Below are 27,292 nucleotides of genomic sequence, written 5' to 3' on the forward strand. Positions count from 1 at the left end.
TTTTTTTTTTTTAACTCTACTGCAACTATCACCTACAACTATTAATTAATGTTTACTCCATCTTGGCAACAAAACAACAATGTTTAATCCCTCATAATAAGAACTCAGTGTGCTTATAAGTGTAATATTTATTCCTCTTTTGTTGTCAGTATTAACTTTTTCAGGGGATAATAAGAAACAAGTTTTCCTCTCTTTTCATGGATTTATAAACTCACTTGCTTTGAATTAAAATTGAGAGGCATATAATAAACTTGGGACTTAAGGCCAGAATCGCACTTGTCTTGACTGGGAGCTGGGGTTAGCCATGGCACAAGGAGGAATAACAGCTGAGCACCTACTATGTGCCAGCACCAGGCTAAGCCCTTTTATTTAATCTTCCAGTACATCTGTGAGGTAAGTACTATAGTCACCCACATTTTACTATGGAGCAAACTGACAGTTAGAGAAGGTCTATAATATGCCCGAGCTAGCAGGTGGCCAAGCTGGAGCCTGGGTTTTAACCAGCTCACTCTTCTTTGTGATCCGCGTGTCTGCAGTGAGATGAGTCACACCACCTTCACAATCTGAAGGAGTCAGCTCCGCTGCCCATCTACTGCAGGAGTCAAGTTTAACAATGAAAATCCCCAACTTGAACAGGAACAGGCTCTAAGCCAAACTCCTGCACTGTTGCCCTAACACTCCATGAGCTAAAGTGCAAGTGTTTGATCAGTAATCACTACATGAGAGCCCATACAAGTACACATTTTAGATGAAGCACAATAGTCTCAGAGAGTGGGTTCGGTTTTTCCAAATGTAAAATATAATTACTAGATATACCTTGAGATTGGGAGGATCTGGCTCAATCCAGATACCACAGAGAGCCCAAAAAATGTTATGGTACATGATCCAAAACGTCAGTAGGCAAAGTATGCGCTCTTTGAAAATTGATTTCCAAAATGATAGTTAACATTTCTTCTTAAATGTCTTGACAAGGTGTGTTGGTTTCCTGTCTTACAGGAGTGGATGTTGCAGCTCGGAACGCGGCAGGGTTAGTGAAGCCAACCGTCAGTATTAGTGTCAATGGGGAAAAGGTGAACATCAGAACAGAAAGTTCTTTCAAGAACACTGAGATCTCCTTCAAGCTGGGGGAAGAATTTGACGAAACCACAGCAGACAACCGGAAAGTGAAGGTCAGATGCAAATCTTTAGAAAAAAACTAGAAGGTGGTTAGGCATGGTTTACTCTATGTAATTTGATTTATTACCAAGTCAGTCTGGCCTTGTTCTGTCAATATCTGCACATCTCTGAACTTAATTAATCCTTTTGCTAACTATTCCGATGGTTAACAACAGGGCTAAAAAATTCCAATTGTTTTCACTTTTTCCCCCGATCTTTCTTTGTCATTATATAAAAGAGCATAGAGAAGGAACAATTAAGCACAAATAGCTTAGGTATTGTTTGTCTGGGAGAGAGTGCTAATTGACTAATCTCTTGAGACTTCTTCTAGCTTGACAGTATTAAATTAGGACAAGAACCAAAGTGAAGATTTTAAAGAAAAAAATTTCAAAATAGAAAGTAGATGTCTAGTCTTACGAAAGTGAGAATGTGGTGGATTGCTACTTCTAACTGATTTCTTTATGCATTTATAGAGCATCATAACATTAGACAGTGGCTCAATGATTCAGGTCCAAAAATGGCTTGGCAAAGAGACAACAATCAAAAGAAAAATTGCAGATGGAAAAATGGTAGTGGTAAGTTTTATCTACATTGAAATATTTATATGCTCCTATTTGACACATGCCTTTCAAGTTATTCAATTGTTTTTGTACCTCGAATTGAAAGTTGGGTGTGGGGACAGAGGGACAGGGTAATTTTAGCCTGTTATCTACCAACTCTAATAGATCCCCCTTTGCTTTTAGGAATGCATCATGAATAATATTGTCAGCACCAGAATCTATGAAAAGGTGTGAAGAAAAGGTCCACATCAGTGAAAACTTGTTCACTGACAGGGAGCTGATACTTGAAGAAGACATACCTTAGGGCCAGTGAGTTTTTAAAAATGTCACATTATAAATTTGCTCAATAAAAGCATCAAATCAAGTGCAGTTTTAGAGCTGTTTGATAATAAGGGTTAGGGAGAGTCTGATGAATTGATAAGGTGAGAAGCTACTTACCTGTGGTGTGATTGTAACAGCCCCAAAATCCCTTCTGTCTCTGCCCATCTGATTGCCACAGTCCTTGAGCTCCTGCCAATGGATCCATTCCATTTAGGTTCAGGAATTCTACAAAAGCCACGTGGAAGTGGCTCAAAGGGAGATATATTCTATCACTGGAACCTAATTTGGGCAGCACAGATTCCAAAAACCAACATTGCTTCACAGAAGTCTGGCCCTACTTAAAGCAGATAGATAGATAGATTAGGTGATGATGATAATGATGATGTTGATGATGAAGAAGATAGATACGTAAATGAATAGATAGATGATAGAAAGATAGCAAACAATAGAGGCTGCATATTATACAGTATGGTAGAGTTATTGTAAAAGTGGATTTTAAACAATTATTGCCTCGCTTCTCCATAAATCCATTTAAAATAATCAAGCTCATGCATCTGTCACCACTGTTTACAGCTTAGCCTTTGCAGAATGACATTTTATTAAATGCCAGTCCTGAATTTCTAAATGCCTAGTAGGAATACAATTGTTAGAGCTACATAAATTCTCCTAATAGTTTCACTAAATGCTATTTCTAGGAATGAGTGCTGTCAGGGCTTAGAGCAAGATAGAGTAATGGAGGTAAAATTAAAGTGTAAAGCCTGAAAACTGAGAGTCCCTGTAGCACTGGGAGGAGGAAAAGAGAAAGAGGAGGAATTATGTGAATAATCATGCTGTGCCTTAAATTGAAACACAGATAGTAGTTGATTAAACATAAGTCCTGAAAATCATGTTTAATGTGCACTAGAGTGGAATGCCCATGTAATTTTATAGCCAGGCCCCTTGAGATTTTAGTACCCCAGCATTTTTTTAATGACTAAAATAATACGAAATTTGACTAGGTCCTTATTTGTTGACACACGTTAACTGCTTGCTTCCTACCCAACACCCCTTGTTCTCACAATAATTATTAACTGCTGTTGTACTGGTTCTTTGTCAAGCAGGAGGTTATAACTCCAGGGTTGCAAGGAAAACCTATGAGTTTGTTTTACAGAAAGAATGGATGTCCTTAAAAAAGTTGCAACTAACTCCTGATGCCCGGAAGTCTGGTTACTCAAAGTGTTATCTGAGACAAAGAGCAACACAGACTTCTCCCTTTGGTTCCCTAAAATTCCACCACCACCCTTATTCCCTAGCCACATAAAAGCTCCCTGCTTCATGTCTTGGGTAAAATGGATCTGAGAGATTTTACTCTCCTGGCTTCTTGCTTTGGTCAAATCAAACAAACCTCTGTCTTTCTCCAAGCACCTCTGTCACAGTTTGGCTTTAGCTGCACATCAGGCATGTGAGCCTAAATTTGGGGTTCCGCAAAAATTCGTCATCCAAACTGGGTGACAAGTTAAAAGTGAAAAGGGGAACTATTAAGAGTTACACCTGGACAGCAGGCATAAACTGGGACTGTTCTAGGCAAACTGGGGTTATGGTCACCTTAGAAAGGAAATTAAAGGGTAATAAACAAAAGGACTCAAGTATGGGGTTGGGGCATGAACTGAATCCCTTGCCAAGGAAAGGACCTAGGTCCTGTCACATTGAACCCTGAAGACAGCTGGGCATTTAGCTGTGTACTGGAAGTGACTGGCTTGGTGCTAGCACACAGCTGCTGCACACGGGCAGCTTAACCATATTAAATTATAAGACAACAAGAACCAAAGTGAGGATATTTTTCTTGTCTTGACCTGTCCTTCCCCTTCCTAAAGGACTCAAGTATACAAAATGTAACCATGGTTGCCCTGTAGAAGTCAGATTAAAATAATTTGTTTTGAACCTCCTCAATAGTATTTAATTTTCATACTTCATGCGCAAAAATGCAATAACTGTAAATGAACATGCTTTTCTTCACTGGCTATAAAAAGACAACTGATTATCCCAAAGATAGTAGCCCAAATTAGATGAACTATCAGGATAAAGTATCAGGACATAAACTAAGTCCAAATTATACACTCTTATGATTTCTATCTTGAAGATTTAGAGGAAAAATATGATCTATTCATTTTGGAGTTTGGTGTCCTGGCCCTGTGTCCTTTTTCCAGGAAGGTGGCGAGGGACCATTTAACCACCAGTTTAACCACCACTGATAGAACGGGACTTGTCTGTTGCCCCAGAAACACATGCAGTGAAGTGGAACAGGGTTTGAGGACCAGAGATAAACTTGAACCCTGCTTCTGCCATTGGCAGCTATGTGAACATGTGTGAGCTGCTTAATCTCTTTAGTTTTCTGCTTTGCAAAATAGAGACTTAGCTACTTTTCAGGGTTGTGGTGAGGGTAAATGAGACCTTATAAAAAGGATCAACACGGCAATCCCTCAGGACTTCTCCTTCTCCCCAGATCCCCTTCCCAGATTACAGGGTGATGAGAATGCAGAGAGTAGGAACAATGTAATCGGCGAGCATGTGCACTTGAACAGGGAGCAGAAAAGGCCAGAGCTTGAGTGTCTCAGCAGAGGTAAGTTTAGGGCAGAGTCTTGAAGCAACTGATTATAAATGGGCTTTGTGGAAAAGGAGTAGGAAAATAGATTCTGGTTTGCTTTGTAAAACAGAGTTCAGATTTCAGTAGAGTTTATTAAAAATAATACATTTCAATATATGTTACAAAGCAATTTCACAAAAGTTATTTTTTTTTTTTTTTTGAGACAGAGTCTCACTGTGTTGCCTGGGCTAGAGTGCCGTGGCGTCATCCTAGCTCACAGCAACCTCACACTCCTGGGCTCAAGCGATCCTCCTGCCTCAGCCTCCCGAGTAGCTGGGACTACAAGCATGCGCCACCATGCCCGGCTAATTTTTTTCTATGTATTTTTAGTTGTCCAATTAATTTCTTTCTAATTTTAGTAGAGACGGGGTCTCGCTCTTGTTCAGGCTGGTTTTGAACTCCTGAGCTCAAACAATCTGCCCACCTCAGCCTCCCAGACAGCTAGGATTACAGGCGTGAGCCACTGCGCCCAGCCTAAAGTTATCTTTCTTGATCCTCAAAACAATCAATATTTTACAAATGATAAAACTGCAACCCAGATGCCATCCCTCTACTAAGTGGTAAAGTTAGATGAGAACTTACTCCAGATTCACTATAGCATTCATTTTACATTAAGAAATAATGTCAGTGGCCGGGCATGGTGGCTCATGCCTATAATCTTAGCCCTCTGGGAGGCCAAGGTGGGAGGAGTGCTTGAGGTAAGGAGTTCAAGACCAGCCTGAGCAAGAGTGAGACGCTGTCTCTACCTAAAATAGAAAAAGTTAGCCAGGTGTATTGGTTCACACCTGTAGTCCCAGCTACTTGGGAGGCTAAGGGCAGGAGGATCACTTGAGCTTAGGGGTTTGAGGTTAGAGCTAGCTATGATGATGTCACTGCACTCTACCCAGGGTGACAGAGTAAGACTCTCTCTCAAAAAAAAAAAAAAAACAGAATGTCAGGATTCTATGTACCATGATTTGAATGCAAATATGACAGAGATGGTTAATTATGCACCAGAAATCCGGGATTGTCCTTCATAGCACAGTGGTGTTGCTGGAAAGAGCCTGCAGCCAGGCACTACACTGCCCATTCCACCTGCACCCCCACCATGGCACCTTATGACTACTTTTTTTGCATTGAAATCTGAGTGGAAGTGACATGGGCCATGTCTGAGTCAAGGTGACCTGTGCCCACCTGTTTGGAGGACGGGACTCTGAAACCTGAGGGGGTGGGATGGGCACAAGATGGATTATCCAAGGCCTCTGAGTCACCTCACGGAGACAAGCTACCCACAGACCAGGAGCTCCCACACTGGACTGAACATTGAGCAAGAAATAAACTTCTGGGTGAAGCCACTGAAATCTTGGAGTTTATTGCAGCAATTAGTGTTACTCTGAGTCAGTGTGAAATTTAACAGATTTCATTTGACATTCTATCTTCAGTCACGAGCATGCTATAAGCTAGAAATTAGCTTCAAAACTAGTTTTTAATTGTTTGAGGGAATAAGGGATGGATTGGCATAAATAAAACACAGTTTAAACACGAATTTAATTGATGTTCTGATCTAACTTTACCTAGTCTGATCTCTCTCTATACATAAAAAGTTCATATGTAAATTACACTTCTCTCAAAGCCTTTATACCATCTCAATAGTTGAAAAAATTCTATAAGATACAATCAAGAAAATAGGAAACACAATAAGCTACCTGGATAACACATGATTAGAAAATCACGTGCATTTTTTAGTTTATTTTGTTCCTTATAAAATCAAGAGAGACACATATACACGCATTTTCCACTGTTTTGCAAGTAAATTATGCTTTAGGGTTTTTTTTTTTCTGCTACCAGCGATATGGAGCAGATGGCTGAGTCCTAGGAAGTGTCTCCTACAGCTATTTGTGCTAAAGCCTGAAAGTGCAACCTATTTGGATGTATTTGGAAAGTATTAAAATCACTTGAAAAGTGTTAATATCACTTTTCCCTCTAAGAGGAAATGCAAATGGAGTAAGATAACTGTGGAAAGCTCCATATATGCTATAATGGCCAGAGAAAGAAATTGAAATGCTGAAATCCTTCTTTTATTCCCTCCCCAGTGAGTAACTTCAATTCTCAGGTGTTTTATTAGGAATAATGATGTGAGATCTTAGACTAGCCTTTGGAAAAGAGGCCAGGTGTGTTAGATTCTAGCAAAAAACAATGCTAATTGCATTGTTTAGAGAAATCACCAACTACTTTTTCCATCTCTTTATTCAACAAAAGAAAAGCTATTAACTACCTTTGGGGCAGCATAAATACAACTGTTACTATAGTAACCAATGGACCAACTATCCATGGGTAGCTGAAAAAGTTACAAGAAATGGCTTGCATCAAGAAAGCAATTTTAATCCTGGTATTGTTAAACTTAGAGAAAAACACTTATTTGAAACATGGAAGGGGGATAGTAGGCCTGAAGTGCCATTGTCACCTTATGTCAAATAGCTGCCTGGGAAGGGAACCTGAGGCCCTAGTGGCTGGAATTCTGGGGATGAATCAGATCATCAGTTTCATGATGGTGTCTAAGAAATTCCATAAGGCATCTTCCTATGTAGTAGTGGTCAGCTGGCTCTTTTATGGCATTCTCACCATCTCCATCTGCAAATGATAAAAAGTGGTAACTGGATATCATATGTTTCTGAATGTTTGTTTAATGTCTATCTTCCTAACTAGTAATAGAGTAAAAGTCTCATGAAGGTAGGAACTGCTGCTATTTCACTCACCATATTATATCCAGTACTATCACAGTTCAAGAAATATATATTGAATAACTGCATTCATGCTTGTGAGATAACATACAACGAATCTCGGGATCTTCTCACGTGTACATTCCTAGGGTTGTAATAAGATCATGAAAACAATCACCTGCTTTTACAGCTGACTAACGGGATGGCCAAATGAAGGAATGGGTGTTGGAACTAATTTCCATACTTAAGTATGATTCCAAAGCCTTTGCTCTTTTCATGCCTCCAGGGTGTAAAAGGGAAGGAAGAGAAGGCAGGGGAGGGAGAAGAGAAAGAGAAGTTTAGGAAAATATTACTATTGATCATAAGCACTGGTTTTAGATGCTTTCATAATATGTATTATCTCATGAAAAAAGTTTAACATCCTACGACAAGAGGGATTCTTACAAGAGCCCCAGACTGAAACCCCTAGTATATCTAAAGATATTCTCTTTTCTGCTGTATTTTCAAAGTACCTTCCCAACAAAAAATCCTGCTGCTGTTTGTCCCATGATCTTGTCAAAAAGAATGGTTATCATTCCTATAACAGAAAGCATCCCAATGGCTCTTTCTGGCAGTACAGTCCCTTTATTGGAAGGAAAATATTTAAGTTACACCCAGATTGAAAGTAAATAATGCCGAAAAGAAAATTTATCAGCTCACATAACTGAAAAAATCCAAAGATAAGGATGTTTTAGATGAGGCTTGATCCAATGCCTCAAGGATATCCGAAAGACCTGGGTTCTTTCCATCTCTCCTTGTCAGCTTCATCCTAAATCTGGCTCCATTCCTAGTCCCCAGATGGCTTCTCTCAGCTCCTAGAGCTTTATGCTTTCTTATTTTATGTCAGAGAGAACAACTTTGTTTTAGCATTCCCAGAAAACCCCTGTAATCGCTGTATGGTCTGCTCAGTTCACACGCTTATACCCTTGATTCTATTGCTGTAATCAAGAGGATGGGATGTGATGGCTGGATTGGCCAGGGTCATCTATTCTACCTCCAAGTGGAAGGCAGCAAGGTCAGCTTCCACAAAATTATGTGGATCCCCAAAAGGAAAATGGAGACTGTTGGAAAGAAGGAAGAAGGAAATGGATGCTGGCAACGTATCTATCAAATGTTGAACGTGCAAGGTCTTGGTCAGCCTCAGTCCATGAAGCCTGGCTTTCAAGCAGATAGGATCACTCATTCAGATCAGAAAGAGAAAAAAAAAAGGCACAAACTTCTTCCATCTCTTCTGAAAATGGCATCATGAGCTTCGTTTTTGTATTTGCTCTTCTCAGGGGAAAGTGTTATGGTTAAAAGTGCACTTTTAAATTAAAAAAAATAATAATAAATATAATATGTATTATCTGATTGAATGCAAACAGAAACTCTTGTAAGTAGAAAATTTCATATTTTCTTCACTCATTCAGCTAGCGAGCAAATGTTTATTCATTACCTACTGTGTGCTTGCATGGCGTTAGGCACTTGGGATATTACACAAGCAAAATCACACTTTGTCCCTACTCACGTGGAATCAAGACTTCAGTGAGTGACACACACATTTATCAAATAATATCCAAAATTCATAAAAATTGTCATTGCAGTAACTTAAAAATTATATACATGGTACCAGAAGGAGTTAGAAAAGATGGATGATTGAATTCAAATCTAAAATATGTTGCTCCAAAGGTAGAAGAGGATGATTGAGCTGAGATTTAAGGATTAACCATATGGGAGTGGTTAAGCATCCTAGGAAAGAACAAGTGCAAAGGCCTTGGCAGAAGCAAGTTGGAAACAATTAATAGTACATTTTTAATTCTCTGGAAGATTTTGTGTAAGACTGGTATGATTTTTCCTTAAATATTTGTAAGAATTCATTAGTGATAGATAGATGTTAATTATGGATTCAATGCTAATAGATTCGGGAGTATTCAGAATTCATCATTTTTGATAAATTGTGTTTTCTAAGAAAATTTATAACTTTCTTTTAAAGCTTTTTATTTTAAAGAACTTTTATTGGCATGAAGTACTTTATAATATTGTCTTATGATCTTTTTAATATCTATAGGATATATTGATGTGCCCTTTTTTATTCCTGCAGTCAATAACTTTTGCCTTCTCTATTTTTTAATCCATCTCGCTGAGAGTTTTTATCGATTTTATTGGTCTACGAAATACTTTGGATTTGTTGATATTTTCTATCATGTTTGTTTTTATTTTATTAATATCTGCTTATGAATTTTCTAATTCCATTGTCTATTGCTTCTTTTGCTTCTTGAGTATATTTTTCTTTTTTTAATTTACTTTTGATTAGCAATGTTTATGAAAAATGATATAAATAAATTGGACCTTGGGTGACATTATCTTCTTTCTCTGAAGAGGGTTTATGTTTGTTTCTGACTAGTAGCTAGGTTCACTAGCTGTCCCAGAACACATTAATCTAATTTTAAGAATTGAATTGATACTAGCATAGGTATTAATATATTTCCAATTTATATTACTTCTGTGTCACAGCCTCCCAAAGTCCCAAGTCAAAGTGTGATGATTAACCAGGACTCTCCCTCATTGTTCTCCTAATCCTGAACCATTTTCACAAATGTTTCCCAGATTTTTTTTACTCTCACCTGCCTCTTGCAGAATTCATAGATCCCTAGAGAAGCAGAAGCCCCAAATATTGGGCTTGTCTCTCTGAACTCTCCTTTCTTTCCCGAACCTACTCTTAATTTTGCTCTGCCTTTTTATCTCTCTGATGCCTTGAAGATTGTTTTTTTTAATTTTGTTCATTTTTTTCTAAATGTCACAGTTGGGAAATTAGTTTAATTCCTTATCTGTCACTGCTGGAAATGAAAGCTCTAAGGTCTAGTTTTTTTTTAAATTTTTTTTAAATTTCAGAATATTATGGAGCTACAAAGATTTTGGTTACATATAATGCCTTTGTCTTGCCCAAGCAAGGGCTACAAGTGTGCCCTTCCCCCATACAGTGCGCTCCGCACCCATTAGTTGTGAGTTTACCCACCCCCACTGCCTCCCTCCCACCTGACAGGCACCCGATGAATATTACTTCCATGTGAGCACCTTAGTGTTGATCAGTTGGTACCAATTTGATGGCGAGTATACAAGGTGCTTGTTTTCCATTCTTGTGATACTTCACATCAAAGCGTGGGCTCCAGCTCTATCCAGGATAATATAAGAGGTGCCAGTTCACTATTGTTTTTTGTAATTGAATAGTATTCCATGATATACATATACCACATTTTATTAATCCATTCATGTATTCATGGGCACTTGGGTTGTTTCCACATCTTTGCAATTGTGAATTGTACTACCATAAACATTTGACTGCAAATGTCTTTAGAATAGTATGTCTTTTTTTCCCTTTGGGTAGATGCCTAGTAGTGGGATTGCTGGACCAAATGGTATTTCTATTTTTAGTTCTTTGATATATCTCCAAATTAATTTCCACAGGAGTTGTGCTAATTTGCAGTCCCACCAGTAGTGTAAGAGTGTTTCTATATCTCCTCATCCACGCCAGCATTTGTTATTTTGGGACTTTTTGATAAAGGCCTTTCTCACTAGAGTTAGGTGATATCTCATTGTGGTTTTGATTTGCATTTCCCTAATAATTAGAGATGTTGAGCACTTTTTTATATGTTTACTGGCCATTATTCTATCTTCTTTTGAAAAGTTTTGGTTCAAGTCCTTTGTCCACTTTTTGATAGGGCTGTTTGATTTTTTCTTGTTAATTTTCTGAAGTTCTATATGGATTCTTGCCAGCCCTTATTTGGATATGTAGCAGGCAAATATTTTCTCCCATTCTGTAGGTTGTCTATTCACACTAATGACAATTTCCTTGGCTGTGCAGAAGCTTTTTAATTTGATCAGGTCCCATTTATTTATTTTTGTTGCTGTGGTGATTGCTTTTGGGTTCTTCTTCATAAATTCTTTGCCTAGGCTGACGTCTATAAGAGTTTTCCCAACTTTTCCTTCTAGAATTCTTAAGGTTTCATGCCTTAGGTTGAAGTCTGTTATCTATCGTGAGTTGATTTTTGTGAGAGGTGAGAGGTGGTGATCCAGTTTCAATCTTCTTCATGTGGTTATCCAATTTTCCCAGCACCATTTATTGAATAGAGAGTCTTTTCCGCAGTGTATATTTTTGTCTGCTTTGTCAAAGATTAGATGGCAATATGATGATGGTTTTATATCTGGGTTCTCAGTCCTATTCCAAAAGTCTATATTTCTGTTCTTGTGCCAGTACCATGCTTTTTTGGTTACTATAGCCTTGCAGTAAAGTTTAAAGTCTGGTAGACTGATAGCTCACAATTTGTTCTTTTTGCTTAACATTGAGAAGGATGGTATCCTCCCCAGCTCATTCTATGAAGCTAATATCACCTTGATACCAAAGCCAGGAAGACACAACAAATAAAGAATACTACAGACCAATATCCCTCGTGAATATAGATGCAAAATTCTCAACAAAATCTTAAGAAACCAAATTCCACAGCACATCAAAAAAATAATTCATCCTGACCAAGTGGGCTTTGTCCCAGAGTTGCAAGAATGGTTCAACATATGCAAATCTATAAATGAAATACATCACATAAATAAAAACAAGAACAAAGATCATATGATTCTCTCAATAGATGCAGAAAAAGCATTTGACAAAATCCAGCATACTTTTATGATAAAAACTCTTAACAAAATAGCCATATATGGATCACACCTTAAAATTATTAAAGCCATATATGATAAACCCACAGCCAATATCATACTGAATGGGGAAAAATTGAAAGCATTCCCGATTAGAACTGGAACCAGACAAGGTTGCCCACTATCTCCACTTCTATTCAACATAGTACTGGAAGTCCTTGCCAGAGCAATCAGACAAGAGAGGGGAATTAAGAGCGTCCAAATGGGGGAAGAAGAGGTCAAACTCTCACTCTTTGCTGACGATATGATATTATACCTAGAAAATCCCAAGGATTCAACCAAGAGACTCTTGGAATTGATAAATGAATTCAGTAAAGTATCAGCATACAAAATGAATGCACACAAATCAGTGGCATTCATCTGCGCCAATAACAGTCAAGCCGAAAATCAAATTAAAGATGCAACACCTTTCACGATAGCATCAAAGACAATTAAATAGTTAGGAATATATTTAACAAAGGAGATGAGAGACCTGTGTAGAGAGAACTACGAAACACCGAGAAAAGAAATTGTAGAAGATGTAAACAGACGGAAACTCTACCATGCTCATGGATTGGCAGAATCAATATTATTAAAATGTCCATACTACCTAAAGTGAGCTACAAAATTAATGCAATCCCTATCAAAATACCATCATCATTCTTTACAGATCTAGAAGAAAATAATTCTACACTTTGTATGGAACCTAAGGTCTATTTTCATTATCTTCTCAATTGTTTAAAAAAATGATCATTTTGTATTGGTTATTTCTTCTAGTATTAGGTGTGTTTTTCCTGTCATCAATTATTCTCACAATATTTCTATTTTGCAAATAATTTCAAATTCCGTGGAATTAAAATTTCTTGCTTCAAGCCTTTATCGAATCATGAATGGAATATAAGTTCTATGAGGGCAGGGAATTTGATTTGACAATGTTTAACCAGCACCTTGAACAGTGCTTGGCACTTAGTAAGCTTTCAATAAATATTTTTGCAATTGAATAACTGAAAATATTTGAGTCGAATCTTTGACATCAAAGTAGAGGATCATGAATTCTTTGTTCATTTGCTACATGATGATTGATTATCTTATTTCTTTTCCAAATATATAATCGGATGTAACTTGTAGACAATATGTAAGGAACATTTACATGATGTGTTATATAGAGCAAGCAATTAGGCATTACCAAGAGCAGCACTTATGTTCTGAGGAAATTTACCTTTAGTCTCCCTGGTTAAAGACTGGGCTCTGTAGTAGCCTGGATCTCTTGATTTTTACTTCTCTTGATCTTTGAGAAGAGAATGAGTACTGCTAGCCAGTCATGGTGATATCAGTATCACTTGCATTTTTGTCCCCTCTGCCCATGTATAGTATAGCAGGAACAGCATAAGATAATGTCCAGAGTCTGGGCACTGGGGACAGTGTTGAGTTCAAGTTCTGCCTCTCTGTACTCAAGTTTTGGGAGCAAGTTACCTAACCTCCCTAAGCTACAGTTTTTCTCATTGGTAAATGGATATAATAATAATATATAACTCTTGAAGTTAGTAATAGGATTAAATGAAATCACTGTATTAAGCACTTAGCACAGTGACTGGCCCATAGTGAGCTCTCAGTATACATTAGTATTATTTTTATAGAAAATTCTCTCTATCTTTTTTTTTTTGAGACAGGATCTTGCTCTATCACCCAGGCTAGAGTGTAGTGGCATCATCATAGCTCACTGCAACCTCAAATTCCTGGGCTCAAGTGATCCTCCTGCCACAGCCTCCCAAGTATCTGGGACTATAGGCTCATACCACCATGACCGGCTAATTTTTCTATTTTTTGTAGAGATGCTGTCTCGTTCTTGCTCAGGATGGTCTTGAACTCCTGGCCTCAAGCAATCCTCTGGCCTCAGCCTCCCCAAGTGCCAGGATTACAGGCGTGAGCCACTGCACCCTGCCAGAAAATCCTGTCTTTATAAAACTGTGGATGGATTTTAAATGACTTAAACACAAAGTTGTTATAGTAACTAAGAACCTGTTTGGTTCAGACTTAAGGTTTATTTTTAGATAAAAATCTTTGCTGTGGTTAAAGAGCATGTTACAGTGCTATTTTTTGTCCCATCACATGAATACAATTTCTGTGCTCTACTGTAATAGACTGATCTCATTGTCTGCCTACTCTGCCTGCCTGGGATATGTGAACTATGCCAAACCTCCCTTACCTATGAATACTTGCTCACACTGCTCCCCTGCATTTCTCTCCCACAACATATTTGAGACTGTTATCACAATACTCATGGACATATTTTTCTCTTTCTTCCTTTTCAATAAGAATTCTTCATTGTGCAGATTCAGGATTGAAAGTCACCAAAATGCCTAAACACACACACCTACACTCATTCATGATCATATAATTCATGGAGTGTTTTCCAGAGCATTAAGGACCTAAGCACTCTTATAAATGTAGGCTAGACCAAAAAAATTTTGAAGGTTCAAATAGTATTCTCATTCATTTTTATAAAAATTTTTGGAGACAAAGGAAACATTATGTGGGGTTTTCTTTTATCCCACTGGACGGGCAGCTGTTGATTGAAGAGCCGTTTCTTGTCCAGTGGTGACACTGCCTTTCTCCATTGGATCTCTGTGAGAGTCACATGCTTTGGATATCTTTGAAAAGAATCTTCTGCAGCCTCAGCATCTCATCTGAGTCTCTGAATCCCATCTAGAACTGTGCTGAGCTCTCACCTACCACAATGAGCAACAGATTCCTGGGTACCTGGAAACTTGTCTCTAGTGAGAACTTTGATGATTACATGAAAGCTCTGGGTAAGAAATGCTCTTTGTTGTTCTGACTGAGAAAACTACCCAACATTTTCTTCTAATATCCTTAATAAGAGACTGCAAAACTTTACACAGGCTGAAGTAAAAAAACTCTTCAGGGATTAATCTGTTATTGTCATTCAGATCATTTATTTGAATTTTATTCATGGCAATTTTAATAGATTTTAACTTAAATGAGAGCTACTTAAATGCATAGAACTCCACTGATTTCAAAGGCGGTTTCATACCAAAAGACTTATGGTTATAGATCCATAGGAAAGAAATTTTATAAGCTTAGTCAACCCATTCTCTGGCTTTCCTGAGAGTTAGTTTTATAGCAACTAAAGTGCTCATAAAATAAGAAGTTGAATATATTGCAGATACTAGAAAACCTCAATTTAAAATTTAATTTTTAGTTAAACTATAAGTTTTCTCTCTCTATCCTTAGGTTGTCCCTTATTACATAATCATGTAGAGACAAAGAGTCTGAAAGACAAAAATGCTTCCTAAAATAGGATGTTCATAACCTAGGGAAGTGACAGAGAGAGAGAAAAAAAAACTAGGGTTATGGCAATGAATTGAAATTCAATTTCATTAACATCAGACATTCCTGGAGTTGGAGCAGTAAATGGAAATGGAAAACCCAATCATTAGTTACAACGACTTTATTTTATGCTATTTCTAGAGAATGTTCCATAGATATGAACACAACAAATGTGAAGAGTCTTTGGAAATTTCCAGAGCTGTTAATAGAGAGTGATTCCAGTGACCTCAGGTTGCCATGCTTGTCAAAGTGCCGATAGCTTTACTTAACTGTTCAGAGAGCTTGTATAAAAGGTTCTATTTCAGGTAAAACGAGCAAAGTTGTATCATTGTTGGCTGGCAAACTATGAGAACTTATGGGGATAGACCCATACTGCAGATTTAAAGACTTTACAGCTGAAGAAGCAGCAAAATAAAGGAAAGTCTCAATGAAGGATGCTCTAATTCTGTTGTTTTCAAATTCTAGAGTGCATAAGAACACCCTGGGGTTCGGTAAATGCAGATTCTCAGGCTCCACCCCAGAGATTATGATTCAGTTTGAAAAACATTGTCCTCAATCATATAAAATAACAAAATATTAACCAGAATTAAAAGAAATAATAGTTTATTAGCTATAACTTTTAACTTCTTATTTTGTGTGTATGCATTGTATATGTGTGTATGTATACGTAAAGGTTTTTTTTTTTTTAAGTAGGGAAAAGTAAATCCAAGCATTGGGACTTCCAACTGGAGCCTTAGGAAACTAAGTATTTCTTACTTGAAATTTGTCCTTTTCTATGTATTTCTTATTTGAAATTTGTCCTTGTCTATGTATTTATATAGTCTTGGTAATAATAGTAATAAAACCCAAGTCTAATTTTTGTTTTTCAAATGCATAAGAGTTTTAAAAAATCATCTTATTTACATATGATCATTTGTAATTGTACAGTTCTCAAAGGTAGATGCATAGTTTTTCCTGGTAGCTAGATATAGGAGTCACAAAATATCAGAAATGAGCTTCTATCAAAGATATGAAGGGAATTCTTCTCCAAATCCATAATATATTACTGAGCAAAAAATATCATGAAACAGTATGTATATGTCATATTCTCGTATATATCCATAGTATTTGTATGTACAAGCTAAAATATTTGGAATGAGTCATACAAATCTATAATTAGTGATTTCCAATCGGGAGCAGAATTAGATGTGATAAAAATGGATGACTCACACTATTTTGGCTGAACACTTCTCCCTTGAAAATCTTTGTTATTACTCTTGTAATAACAAAACCTAAAATGTTTGAGTCCTGGGTATGTATTCCACGGGTAAGAAGGCCCTTAGTAGTAAATGATACTACCTGCCATCTATAAACCTAAGGCACCACTGGGCATCGATGTGTCCACAATAGTCTCTCCAGGGACACTCTCTTGGTGAATTTAATTCTAACACTATCTTGATCTTCAGGTGTGGGGTTAGCCACCAGGAAACTGGGAAATTTGGCCAAACCCAGGGTGATCATCAGCAAGAAAGGGGATATTATAACTATACGAACTGAAAGCACCTTTAAAAATACAGAGATCTCCTTCAAGCTAGGCCAGGAATTTGAAGAAACCACAGCTGACAACAGAAAAACCAAGGTAATCTTTAATGTTTTTCTTTAAAGTTGGCACAGTAGACTGCTTGAAAGAGAGAATTATTTCTGCTAGTGTTTAAAAGGGTAGACTCTATTCTGTTGAACATGAATGTGCCTCATGAGACATCTGTTATGAAAATGGTTCAATACTGAATGAACTGCTTCTTTAATCAACTGAAGTCCAGGCAAGTCAATTACATGAACTTGTCTTTGTAGAGCGTTGTGACCCTGCAGAGAGGCTCATTGAATCAAGTACAGAAATGGGATGGCAAAGAGACAACCATAAAAAGGAAGTTGGTGAATGGGAAAATGGTAGTGGTAAGAGTATTTTTACTTCTAAATAGAGAAATAATAGTAATATAAAGAATTTTATTATATTATTTTCAAAATTCTCTTTGTTCTTTGAAATATAAATAGATAAAAATGGCTAGGAATAGAGTCAGAGTGAACACTTGAGTGATATTTAAACCATAAAAGATTCTTCTCCAAGTATTTTAAATAATGGCCCAAGATTTTAGAAATAAAAAAGCCAATTTGTCATTTTAGAAATAAGAATACCTAAAAATGGTAGTAAAGTTAAAGAAAATTTGGATAAATCTCACTAGTTTGGAGAGTCTAAATTTTAAAAGCAAAATACACTCTAAAAGGCTCACTTGCAGATATTCACAGACATCTAACCATTTTGCTTTCAAGACGCCATGGTAACTTAGACTAAACCATGTCAATAATGAAAGCTGAGATCATTGGAGACCTCTTTCAGTCAACGGATAAGAATGTTCACAAAGATTATATGTAATGACCTCTAACAATTTTTTTTAAGGTTGAGGCTCTGGGTTTACTAATTAACACATTCATGGACTATAAATAGATTCATGTAATGTTTTGAATGTTTTTTTCTTTAGTACAGTGGATCTTAGCCCTTGTTGCAAAACAGATTTACATGGGGAGTAACTACCAGTATGGAGGCCCCAACACAGGTCAATTGAATGCAAGTCTCTTGGGAGTGGAGTAGCCATCAGTGTATTTAAATGTTCCCCATAAAATGCAAATGTGCAGATAGTTTTGAAAACCAATGTTTTAGTAGATTTAAATTACATGCAAATTATGCATAAAAACTTACCCTTAAAAAAGTCCTTTACAGTAACATAACATCGACCAACTTTTAAACTTTTACTCCTATTTCAGTGGTCATAATTGTGAAGTACTGGAGACTGACATACTGATATTTTATTCCTTTTTAAATTAATCTGATGAGTTTATTTTGCATTTCTATTTTTATTACAAATCTGATGTTCTCTGGTTTGAGTCGGAGATAATTAATCTCTCTCTTTTTTAAGGAATGTATGATGAAGGGCGTGGTCTGCACCAGAATCTATGAGAAGGTCTGAGAAAATCATTTTCTCATTGAGTGGTTTTGATAATTTAATGTTGGAAATCAGTTGCTTCTATTGGCCCAAGCTGAATACAAATGTTTGTTTGTTTTGCTGTCGTTTGAATATGTCAGATAGACAAAGTCTTACACTGAGGATTAATTTTAAATTCAGTGTTATTTAAACATTTGTGATTTGTATGTATGTCATTACTCTATTAAAACATACATATTGACGAAACCTAAGTAGTTGGATAATGTCATTTAATTAACTGTGAAATTCTAACCTATGTTGTACTTTGTATACTTGAAATGATAATAAAAAGGAAATAATAGGTTAGAAAAAGGAAGTAAAGGTATTGATCATGGTAGCAAACTCAAATCACAAATGAGACAATCCAGGAGAAGGAGCTATTTTAAATTGAAGAGTTATAATCTCAGCTAAATGGGGCAGTCTCTGTTCCAGCCAATTTTTTAAAAAATTGAGGAGTAATTTATAGACAGTGAAATGCACAGATATTAAGGGTAGAGTTCAATACATTGTGACAAATGCATGTACCTGTAGAACTCACAACCTGATCAAGATAAAAAATATTTCTTAATTCCAGAAAGTTTTTTTATACCCCCTCCCAATGTCCTGACCTGTTTTACTCCCACGAAAAGCAAGTAGTGATTTGGTTTCTATCGTCATAGATTAGTTTTGCTTATTCATATAAATGGACTTATACATTATATATTCTTTTCTCTTTGTCTTTTTAAATTCAGCATGTTTTTGAGATTCATCCATATTGTTGCATGGAGCAGTAATTTGTTCCTTTTTATTGCCAAGTACTATTCCACTGTATAACTATATCACAGTTTACTTACCCATTCTTCTGTTAGGACAATTGGGCTGTTTCCAGTTTTTGGCTATTATGAATAAAACTGCTACAAACATTCTTATACAAGACTTTTTGCAGACATCTAAGTTCCTTTCTTTTGAATAAATAACTAGTCATAGAATTATTGGGGCCAGTAATTTTTGACAGGCGGGGAGAGAAGACCACAGTGCCCAAGTAATAATGAAACTATTTCAGATGGATAACATGACTGAGAAAATGAGAAAATGTGTTGATGTAGATGAGAGCCAGAGTGTTCACTGTGGACAAATGAACATACAAATATGGAACGAGGGAAGGCAAGAAAGAACCATGTGGGAATGGAATGAAATTGATGTAAATTCATAGTTTCTAAACCATAGATAAGTATGTACATATGCATGTATAATTATACATGCATGCCTGAATGCATATATGCATGTGAAGTTTACATGTATTTATGTGTATGTATATGTGTATAACCAGCATGGATTTCTTAGCTCTATCTGCCAGAAAAGCTTAGAAGCACAGACACCTCAGTAGGAATGAGCATACCTAGCACTAAGATCTTAGTGTCTAGTATCATTCTCCACTAAAGGGAACCAGGGTTCCTTGGACAAATGGCTGATTCCAAAGCAAGGGCAGGGTAGTACAAGATGAATCTGAAATATATTGTTACAACAGAAAGTAGATAAATATTCAAAAAATAATAGAGAGATGTCACCAAAATATGGAGGCAGCTTGAAGGGGTTCCCACTGGCCAAACCTGTGACAATTTGAGTGCAAAATAAAAAAACATAATTTATAAACCATTGGGGAAAAAATAGGAATGCCTGAACCCATATTGATATAATGATAGATAATAGATGATTGATAGATGATAGGTAGATAGATAGATAGATAGATAGATAGATGAAAAAGAGGTGTTTTCCTTATAGTAGAATGCCATGGCCAATTGGTAAATGTGGAAGGAGTTCTAGAATTTGAAAACCATCATTTTTCAGCTTCATAGTAAATATCACTCAACAAGAATTATCAATGGATGCTGAAGCTACAGGGAAATTTTGGTTAGGAGCAGGATGTTAGTTTAGTCTTAAACTATGTCCTCACAGATTGCCTATTTGTTGCAAGAGAAAAAATGATAATTGTGTAGTGGAAAAATTGGACAACACCTTGACTAGGTTATCAAAATTAATCTCACCAATAAAGGGCAGACGAACAACACATGCCCTCAAAAATGATATCGTGAAAAGGAAGCAACATCACTTATATAATATTCTGGCCTGAAATCCATACCTGAGTCTGATCATAAGGAAATATCAGACAAATTCCAAATGAAGAATGTTCTGTTAAAAAAAAAATGGAGGGGGGTATTGACTCAATTCTTCAAAAATGTCAATGTCATAGAAGAGAAAGAAAGGCTGTGGAAATGTTTAGATTAAATTATACTAAAAATACATGACAACTAAATGCAGCAAGTGATACTAGACTGAATCCTATACTAGAGGTAAAATAAATGTTCCAAAAGGACAATATTAGGTCAATTGGCAAATTGGAATATAGATGGCAAATCAGAAAAAAAGCATGCTGTAGTTAAGTAAAAGAATATTCCTATTCTTGGAAAATACACACTAAATTATTTTGAGGTAATGGGCCATAACATATGCAATTTACTCTCAAAAAATTCAGAAACATATTTGTGTGTGTTTGTGTGTGTGAAAGTACACACATACATAAAAACAAAAATAGCAATTAATAAGGCAAATGGGGTAAAATTTAATAATAGAGAAATCTGTGTTAAAGGTATGTGTTTTTTTCTTAATTAGTCTGATTCCTGAAACTGTTCTGTAAGTTGACAATTATTTTCAAATATAAATTTTTTTGAAAAAATCTGCCCTTGGCTAGCTCTTCTCTTCAGCCCAAGGGTGTCTGTGTTGGTTTTTCTTTTTGTTTTTCTATTGGTTTTGGTTTTTGTCTCCAGGCAGATAAACTCATAAATGAAAGAATTCTAAAACTGTGTTGCTGTTTTTAGACATTTGCAGTAATACAATTTGTTATAAAATGTATCTCTCAATAAATATAATTGCTCTATTATACGAAAGTCATGAGTGCTTTTTACTTTCATAACATGAAAAGTAGAACTACACTGATAATAAAAAAGACAAAAAATCATTTCAGCAGATGGTATATGTTGCTAGATTTGTAGAGAGGGAAAAAGAAAAACAAAGCAAAATGTAATGTCTTAGTCCAATCAGGCTGCTATAACAAAATACCATAAACTGGGTAGTTTATAAACAACAGAAATTTATTTCTAACAGTTCTAGAGGCTAAGTCTAAGATCGAGGCATGGCAGATGTTGGTATCTGCTGAGGGCCTATCTCCTGGTCCACAGATGGCATCTTCTGGTTGCATCCTCACGTGGATTGAAGGGGAAAACAAGCTCCCTTGGGCCTCTCTTATAAGGACATTAGTCCCATTCATGAGGGTTTCACTCTCATAATATAATCACCTCTCTAAAGGCCCCACATCTTGATATCATCAACTAGAGTGTTAAGATTTCAACATATGAATTTTCTGGGGAGACAAACATTGAGACCACAGCACTTGGATTCTGCAATATACAAAAATAGTCTCAGAATATAATTTTGCTTCTCTACTTCTTTTTGATAGAACTTGGTGGTTAAGAACATAGTCTGACAACCTAGTTTAACTTCCAGTTTGCTATTTATTAGCTATGCATCATTCAGCAGCCACTTAACCTCTCTGACCCCAAGTTCCTTCCTGTATAAAAACGGGGATACTAGTAGAACAGATCTCAAAGTGCTGTCAAAAACAAACAAGTTAATATATGTAAAGTGCTTAGAACAGTGCTTAGTATAAGAAGAGCATTATAGAAGTATCTTCTGGTATTATTATTTATCTAGTAATGTATATGATGTTCAAATAGATTATTTTATTATTATAGCTCAAAATGAAGAGAACTTCACAAGATCTCAGAGCTGTTGATGTTTCAAGTGATTTGTGCACCAAATTACTAAATTTATTAAGAATATTATTTACACAAATGTAAAAACAATCCAGAAAACTGTTAAGATGAATCCATAAACAATCCAACAAACATTGCCATATGTGTCACCACTAGACCAGCCCTACAAGAAATGCTCAAAAGAGTTCTAAACATCAAAACAAAGGGTCGATACATGCAAGTATAAAAACACTCTAAAGTATAAAATTCACAGGGGTTTATAACACCATAATAAAACTGGGAATACAAAGCAACGAGATAACAACTAACATGATGACTAGAACACTATCTCACATATCAATACTAACTTTGAATTAAAATGGCCTAAATGCCCCACTTAAAAGATACAGATTGGCAAAATAGATTAAAAATCCAAATATCTGCTACCTTCAAAAGATCCACTTAACTCATAAAGATATTTATAGACTCAAAGTAAAGGGGTGGAAAAAAATATTCCACATAAAGGTAAATCAAAAGCAAGCAAGAATAACTACACTTATATCAGATGAAACAGACTTAAATCAAAACAGTAAAAAAAGACAAAGAAGGTCACTATATAATGATAAAGGGATCAATTCAACAAGAAGATATAACAATCTTAAATATATATGCAACTAACACTGGAGCTCCCAGATTCATAAAATAAATACTACCAGACCTAAGAAAAGAGAAGGACAAGGATACAATAAGGGGGAACTTAAATACTCCATTGACAGCATGAGATGGATCATCAAGGCAGAAAATCAATGAAGAAACTTTAGACTTAAACTGAACTCTAGAAAAAAATGGATCTAACAGATATTTACAGAACATTCTACTCAAAAACTTCAGAATATACATTCTTCTCATCAACACATGGAACAATTTCCAAGATAGACCATATGTTCGGCCAAAAAAACCAGTCCTGATCAATTTTACGAAATAGAAATCATATCAAGTACCTTTTTAGACCACAGCAGAAAAAAATTGGAAATCAACTCCAGGAAGAACTCTCAAAGTGATACAAATACATGGAAATTAAACAACTTGCTCCTCAATGATTTTTAGATCAGCAAAGAAACCAAGATGGAAATTTTAAAATTTTTCAAAAGGAAATGATAATATTGACACAACTTAATAAAATCTCTGGGATACAGCAAAAGAAGTGCTAAGAGGGAAGATTATAGCACTAAACTCTTGCATCAAAAAGTCATAAAGATAAAAATTAACAACCTAACATCACACCTCAAGGAACTAGAAAAACAAGAGCAGACAAAACCAAAAGCAAGCAGAAGAAAGGAAATAACAAAGATCAGAGAAAAACTAAATGAAATTGAAGCAAAAAATAATAATACAAAGGATCAATGAAATGAAAAACTAGTTCTTTGAAAACATTAACAAAATTGATAGACCATAGCTAAATTGATAGAAAAGAAGGGAGAGACCAAGATAGCTGACTAGACACAGGTAGTATGTGCCTCCTCCACAAAGAGACACCAGAAGAGTAAGTATCTACCCACATTTTCAGCAGATCGTGTAGGGCAGAAAGCTAAGATTCACCGGAGAAGTGATGGGAAGCACTAAAAGTAAGGAGAGGGTTTGAGGCAGCTTTCCCAGCTGGGGGCTGACTGGCTGAGAGTCAGAAGCTTCTGGATGTAGGGAAACAGTAAGAGAGAAATCCCCAAGGCTTCGCATTCCCAACAGCTTCTTATCCATGCCACTTGCCTGAGGGAAGCTTCACCCTCCCTGGTCACAGGCTTGAGGCACTTTTTCGAGAGTTTAATTCTGAGCTTTGCTCTCTCCTAGGGCCAAATGTGGGCTGACGTGACAGCAGCTGCCGCCTGGCCAAGGAGGGACATGGAAACCTGGCATTCATATGTATACTTGGGACGATTCCCATAACCTTGCAATGGGCTGCTGTGAGACTGAGATATGAGTGGACTGCACTCCCCACAGCTTCTTGCCCATGCTGCTTACCTGAGTGGGGCCCTGCCTTCTCTGGTTGCAGGCCCACAGCTGGTGTCATTCTGAGAGTTTAACATTGGGCTGTGCCCCACTCTTAGGCTGAGTTTGAGATGACGTGGCTGCAGCTACCACTCAGTCTCAGAGGCACAGGGAAGATCAAACTCTCCTAAGCACTTCTAGGACCATACTAATAGCCCTGCTTATGGGCTGCCATGAAACCCCAAACTATCTGCCCAACCCACCACAGCTACCAGCAATGCCAATGCCACTTGCTCCATCACGACTATGGTCATCATTCCCATCACTGCAGCTGCCCAGGGGCCTGAGAACCTGCCCACATACCCAGCCCACTCTTCCCACTATTACCTTTTGAGCAAGCCACCTGCAGAACCAAGAATTGGCCCTCCATGACCCACTAACACTGATGCCAGCACAAGCTGCTCTGGGACCTGAAGATGGGCACACTCAGCCCACTGTTGCAACCACTGGGGGCTAAAATTGACTCAGCTAGAATCCAACTTAAAGAAAAACAGACACAGTAATGCAATAATAATGGGGGGACTTCAACATCCCACTCACAGCACTAGACAGATCATTAAGACAATATCATCAAAGAAACACTGGACTTAAATCGAACTTTAGACCAAATGGACTTAACAGATATTTATAGAACATTCTACCCAACAACTACAGAATATACATTTTTTTCCATCAGAACATGGAGCATTCTCCAAGATAAACCACATGTTAGGCCAAAAGATAAGTCTTAATAAATTTTTAAAAATCAAAATCATATCAAGTACCTTCTCAGACTGCAATGGAATAATGATAGAAATCAACACAAAGAGGAACTTCAGAAGCTATGCAAATACATGGAAATTAAACAGCATGCTCCTGAACAATCACTGGCTCTATGAATAAATAAAGATGAAAATTAAGAATATTTTTTAAATAAAGGAAAATGGAAATACAACATACCCAAATCTGTGTTATACAGCAAAAGCAGTACTAAGAGGGAAGTTTATAGCATTAAATGCCTACATCAAAAAAGTAGGAAGATCACAACTTACCAACCTAATGTCACACCTCAAGGAACTAGAAAAACAAGAACAAACCGAACCCAAACTTGGCAGAAGAAAAGAAATAACAAAGATCAGAGCACAACTAAATGAAATAGAGATTAAAAAAAAGCATCAATGAAATGAAAAGTTGGGTCCTCAAAAAGATAAACAAAATTGATAAACCTCTGGCTAGACTAATCCAGAAAAAAGAAGACCCCAAATAAACAAAATGATAAATGCAAATGGAGACATTACAACTGATACCATAGAAATAAAAGAGATCATCAGAGACTATTATGAACAACTATACACTCACAAACTAGAAAATCTAGAGGAAATGGATAATTTTTAGAAACATAAAACCCTCAAGATTAAACCAGAGAGAAATAGAACTTCTGAACAGATCCATAACAAGTAGCAAGATTGAATCTTGCTAAATAAAAAAATCTGGACTCACAGCCAAATTCTAACAAACATACAGAGAAGAAATAATACCAATCCTCCTGAAACTGTTCCAGAAAAATCAAGGAGGAGGGAATTCTCCCTAAATCCTGACGTGAGACAGTATCACCCTGATATGAAAACCAGGCAAAGACACAACCAAAAAAGAAAACTACAGACCAATACCCCTAATGAACATACACGCAAAAATCCTTAAGAAAGTGCTAGCAAATTGAATGCAAAGCACATTAAAAAGATAATATACCATGATCAGGTGGGTTTTATACCAGGGATGCAAGGATGATTCAACATAAGTAAATCAATAAATGTGATACATCACATAAAAAGAGCTAAGGACAAAAACTATATGATTATCTCAATAGATGCAGAAAAATCATTGAATAAAATTTAATATCCCTTCATGATAAAAATCCTTAACGAACTAAGCATTGAAGGAAAATACCTTAAAATAATAAAAACCATATACAACAAACCCACAGTCAACATCATACTTAACAGAGGAAACTTGAAACATTCCTCCTAATAATGAAAAAGACAAGAATGACCACTTTCACCTCTTTTATTCAACATAATACTGGAAGTCCTCACTAGAGCAATCAGGCAAGAGAAAAAAATAAAAGGCATCCAAATTGGAAGAGAAGCAGTCAAGTTGTCTTTGTTTTCTGATGTGATCTTATATCTAGAAAACACCAAAGACTACCCCAAAACACTTAGATTTGATAAATGAATTCAATAAAGTTTCAGGATGCAAAATCAACCAACAGAAATCAGTAGCATTTCTATACACCAACAATGATCTATCCAAGAATCAAATCAAGAAGGAAATCCCATTTATAATAGCAGGGGAAAAAACACCTAAAAATGTATTTAACAAAGGTGGTAAAAGCAATCTTGAGCAAAAAGAACAAAGCTGGAGGCATCACACTGTCTAACTTCTAATTATACTACAAGACTATAGCAACCAAAATAGTATGGTACTGTTATAAAAATAGAAAGATCAAAGGAACAAAATAGATAACCCAGAAATAAAGTTATATACTTACAGCCAATAGATATTTGACAAAGTTGACGAGAACATATACTGGGGAAAGGACACCCTTTTCAATAAACGGTGATGAAAAAATTTGATAGCCATATGCAGAAGAATGAAATTGGATCCCAATCTCTGACCATATACAAAAATTAACTCAAGATGGATTAAATACTTGAATGTAGGACCTAAACCTATAAAAACACTAGAAGAAAACCTAGGAAAGACTCTTCCAGACATTGGTCCAGGCACAGAATTCAAGACTAAGACCTCAAAAGAATAGGAAAAAAAACCCCAAAATAAACAAATAGGACTTAATTAAACTACAAAACTTCTGCAGAGCAAAAGAAATAATCAACATAGAGAAAAGACAACACACAGAATGGAAGAAAATATTTGCAAACTATACATCCAACAGGGGACTAATATCCAGAATGTACAAGGAGCACAAACAAGTCAACAAGGAAAAATGAATTAACCCCAATACAAAGTGGACTAAGGACATGTGCTGGTATTTTTC

General features: G+C 36.4%; 2 protein-coding genes across 4 annotated transcripts in view; both read left to right on the top strand.

Annotated features, from left to right (window-relative positions):
• Window positions 1-1,949, top strand: part of FABP9 (fatty acid binding protein 9, testis) — a 3,132-nt gene extending 1,183 nt beyond the window's left edge. The window contains exons 2-4 of the mRNA XM_012663152.1: window positions 997-1,169; window positions 1,629-1,730; window positions 1,899-1,949. Coding sequence (XP_012518606.1) covers window positions 997-1,169; window positions 1,629-1,730; window positions 1,899-1,949 — 326 coding nt within the window. The remainder of the gene's footprint in view (window positions 1-996; window positions 1,170-1,628; window positions 1,731-1,898) is intronic.
• Window positions 1,950-14,663: 12,714 nt separating this feature from the next.
• On the top strand, window positions 14,664-26,769 carry PMP2 (peripheral myelin protein 2). 3 transcript variants are annotated; one of them, XR_001138264.1, is made up of 5 exons: window positions 14,664-14,872; window positions 16,856-17,028; window positions 17,241-17,342; window positions 18,362-18,513; window positions 26,757-26,769. XR_001138264.1 is itself a non-coding variant. In XM_012663192.1 (4 exons), the coding sequence occupies exons 1-4, from the start codon at window positions 14,800-14,802 to the stop codon at window positions 18,410-18,412; spliced, it is 399 nt and encodes a 132-aa protein (XP_012518646.1). In that variant the 5' UTR covers window positions 14,664-14,799; the 3' UTR covers window positions 18,413-18,776. The 3 variants fall into 3 exon arrangements, 2 of the variants coding, with proteins under 2 accessions (XP_012518646.1, XP_012518647.1); XM_012663192.1 differs by lacking the exon at window positions 26,757-26,769 and having other exon boundaries at window positions 18,362-18,776; XM_012663193.1 differs by lacking the exon at window positions 26,757-26,769 and having other exon boundaries at window positions 14,672-14,872; window positions 17,241-17,336; window positions 18,362-18,516.
• Window positions 26,770-27,292: the final 523 nt, after the last annotated feature.

Source organism: Propithecus coquereli, unplaced genomic scaffold (assembly GCF_000956105.1).
Source record: "Propithecus coquereli isolate 6110/MARCELLA unplaced genomic scaffold, Pcoq_1.0 Scaffold8, whole genome shotgun sequence".
Taxonomy (NCBI): domain Eukaryota; kingdom Metazoa; phylum Chordata; class Mammalia; order Primates; family Indriidae; genus Propithecus; species Propithecus coquereli.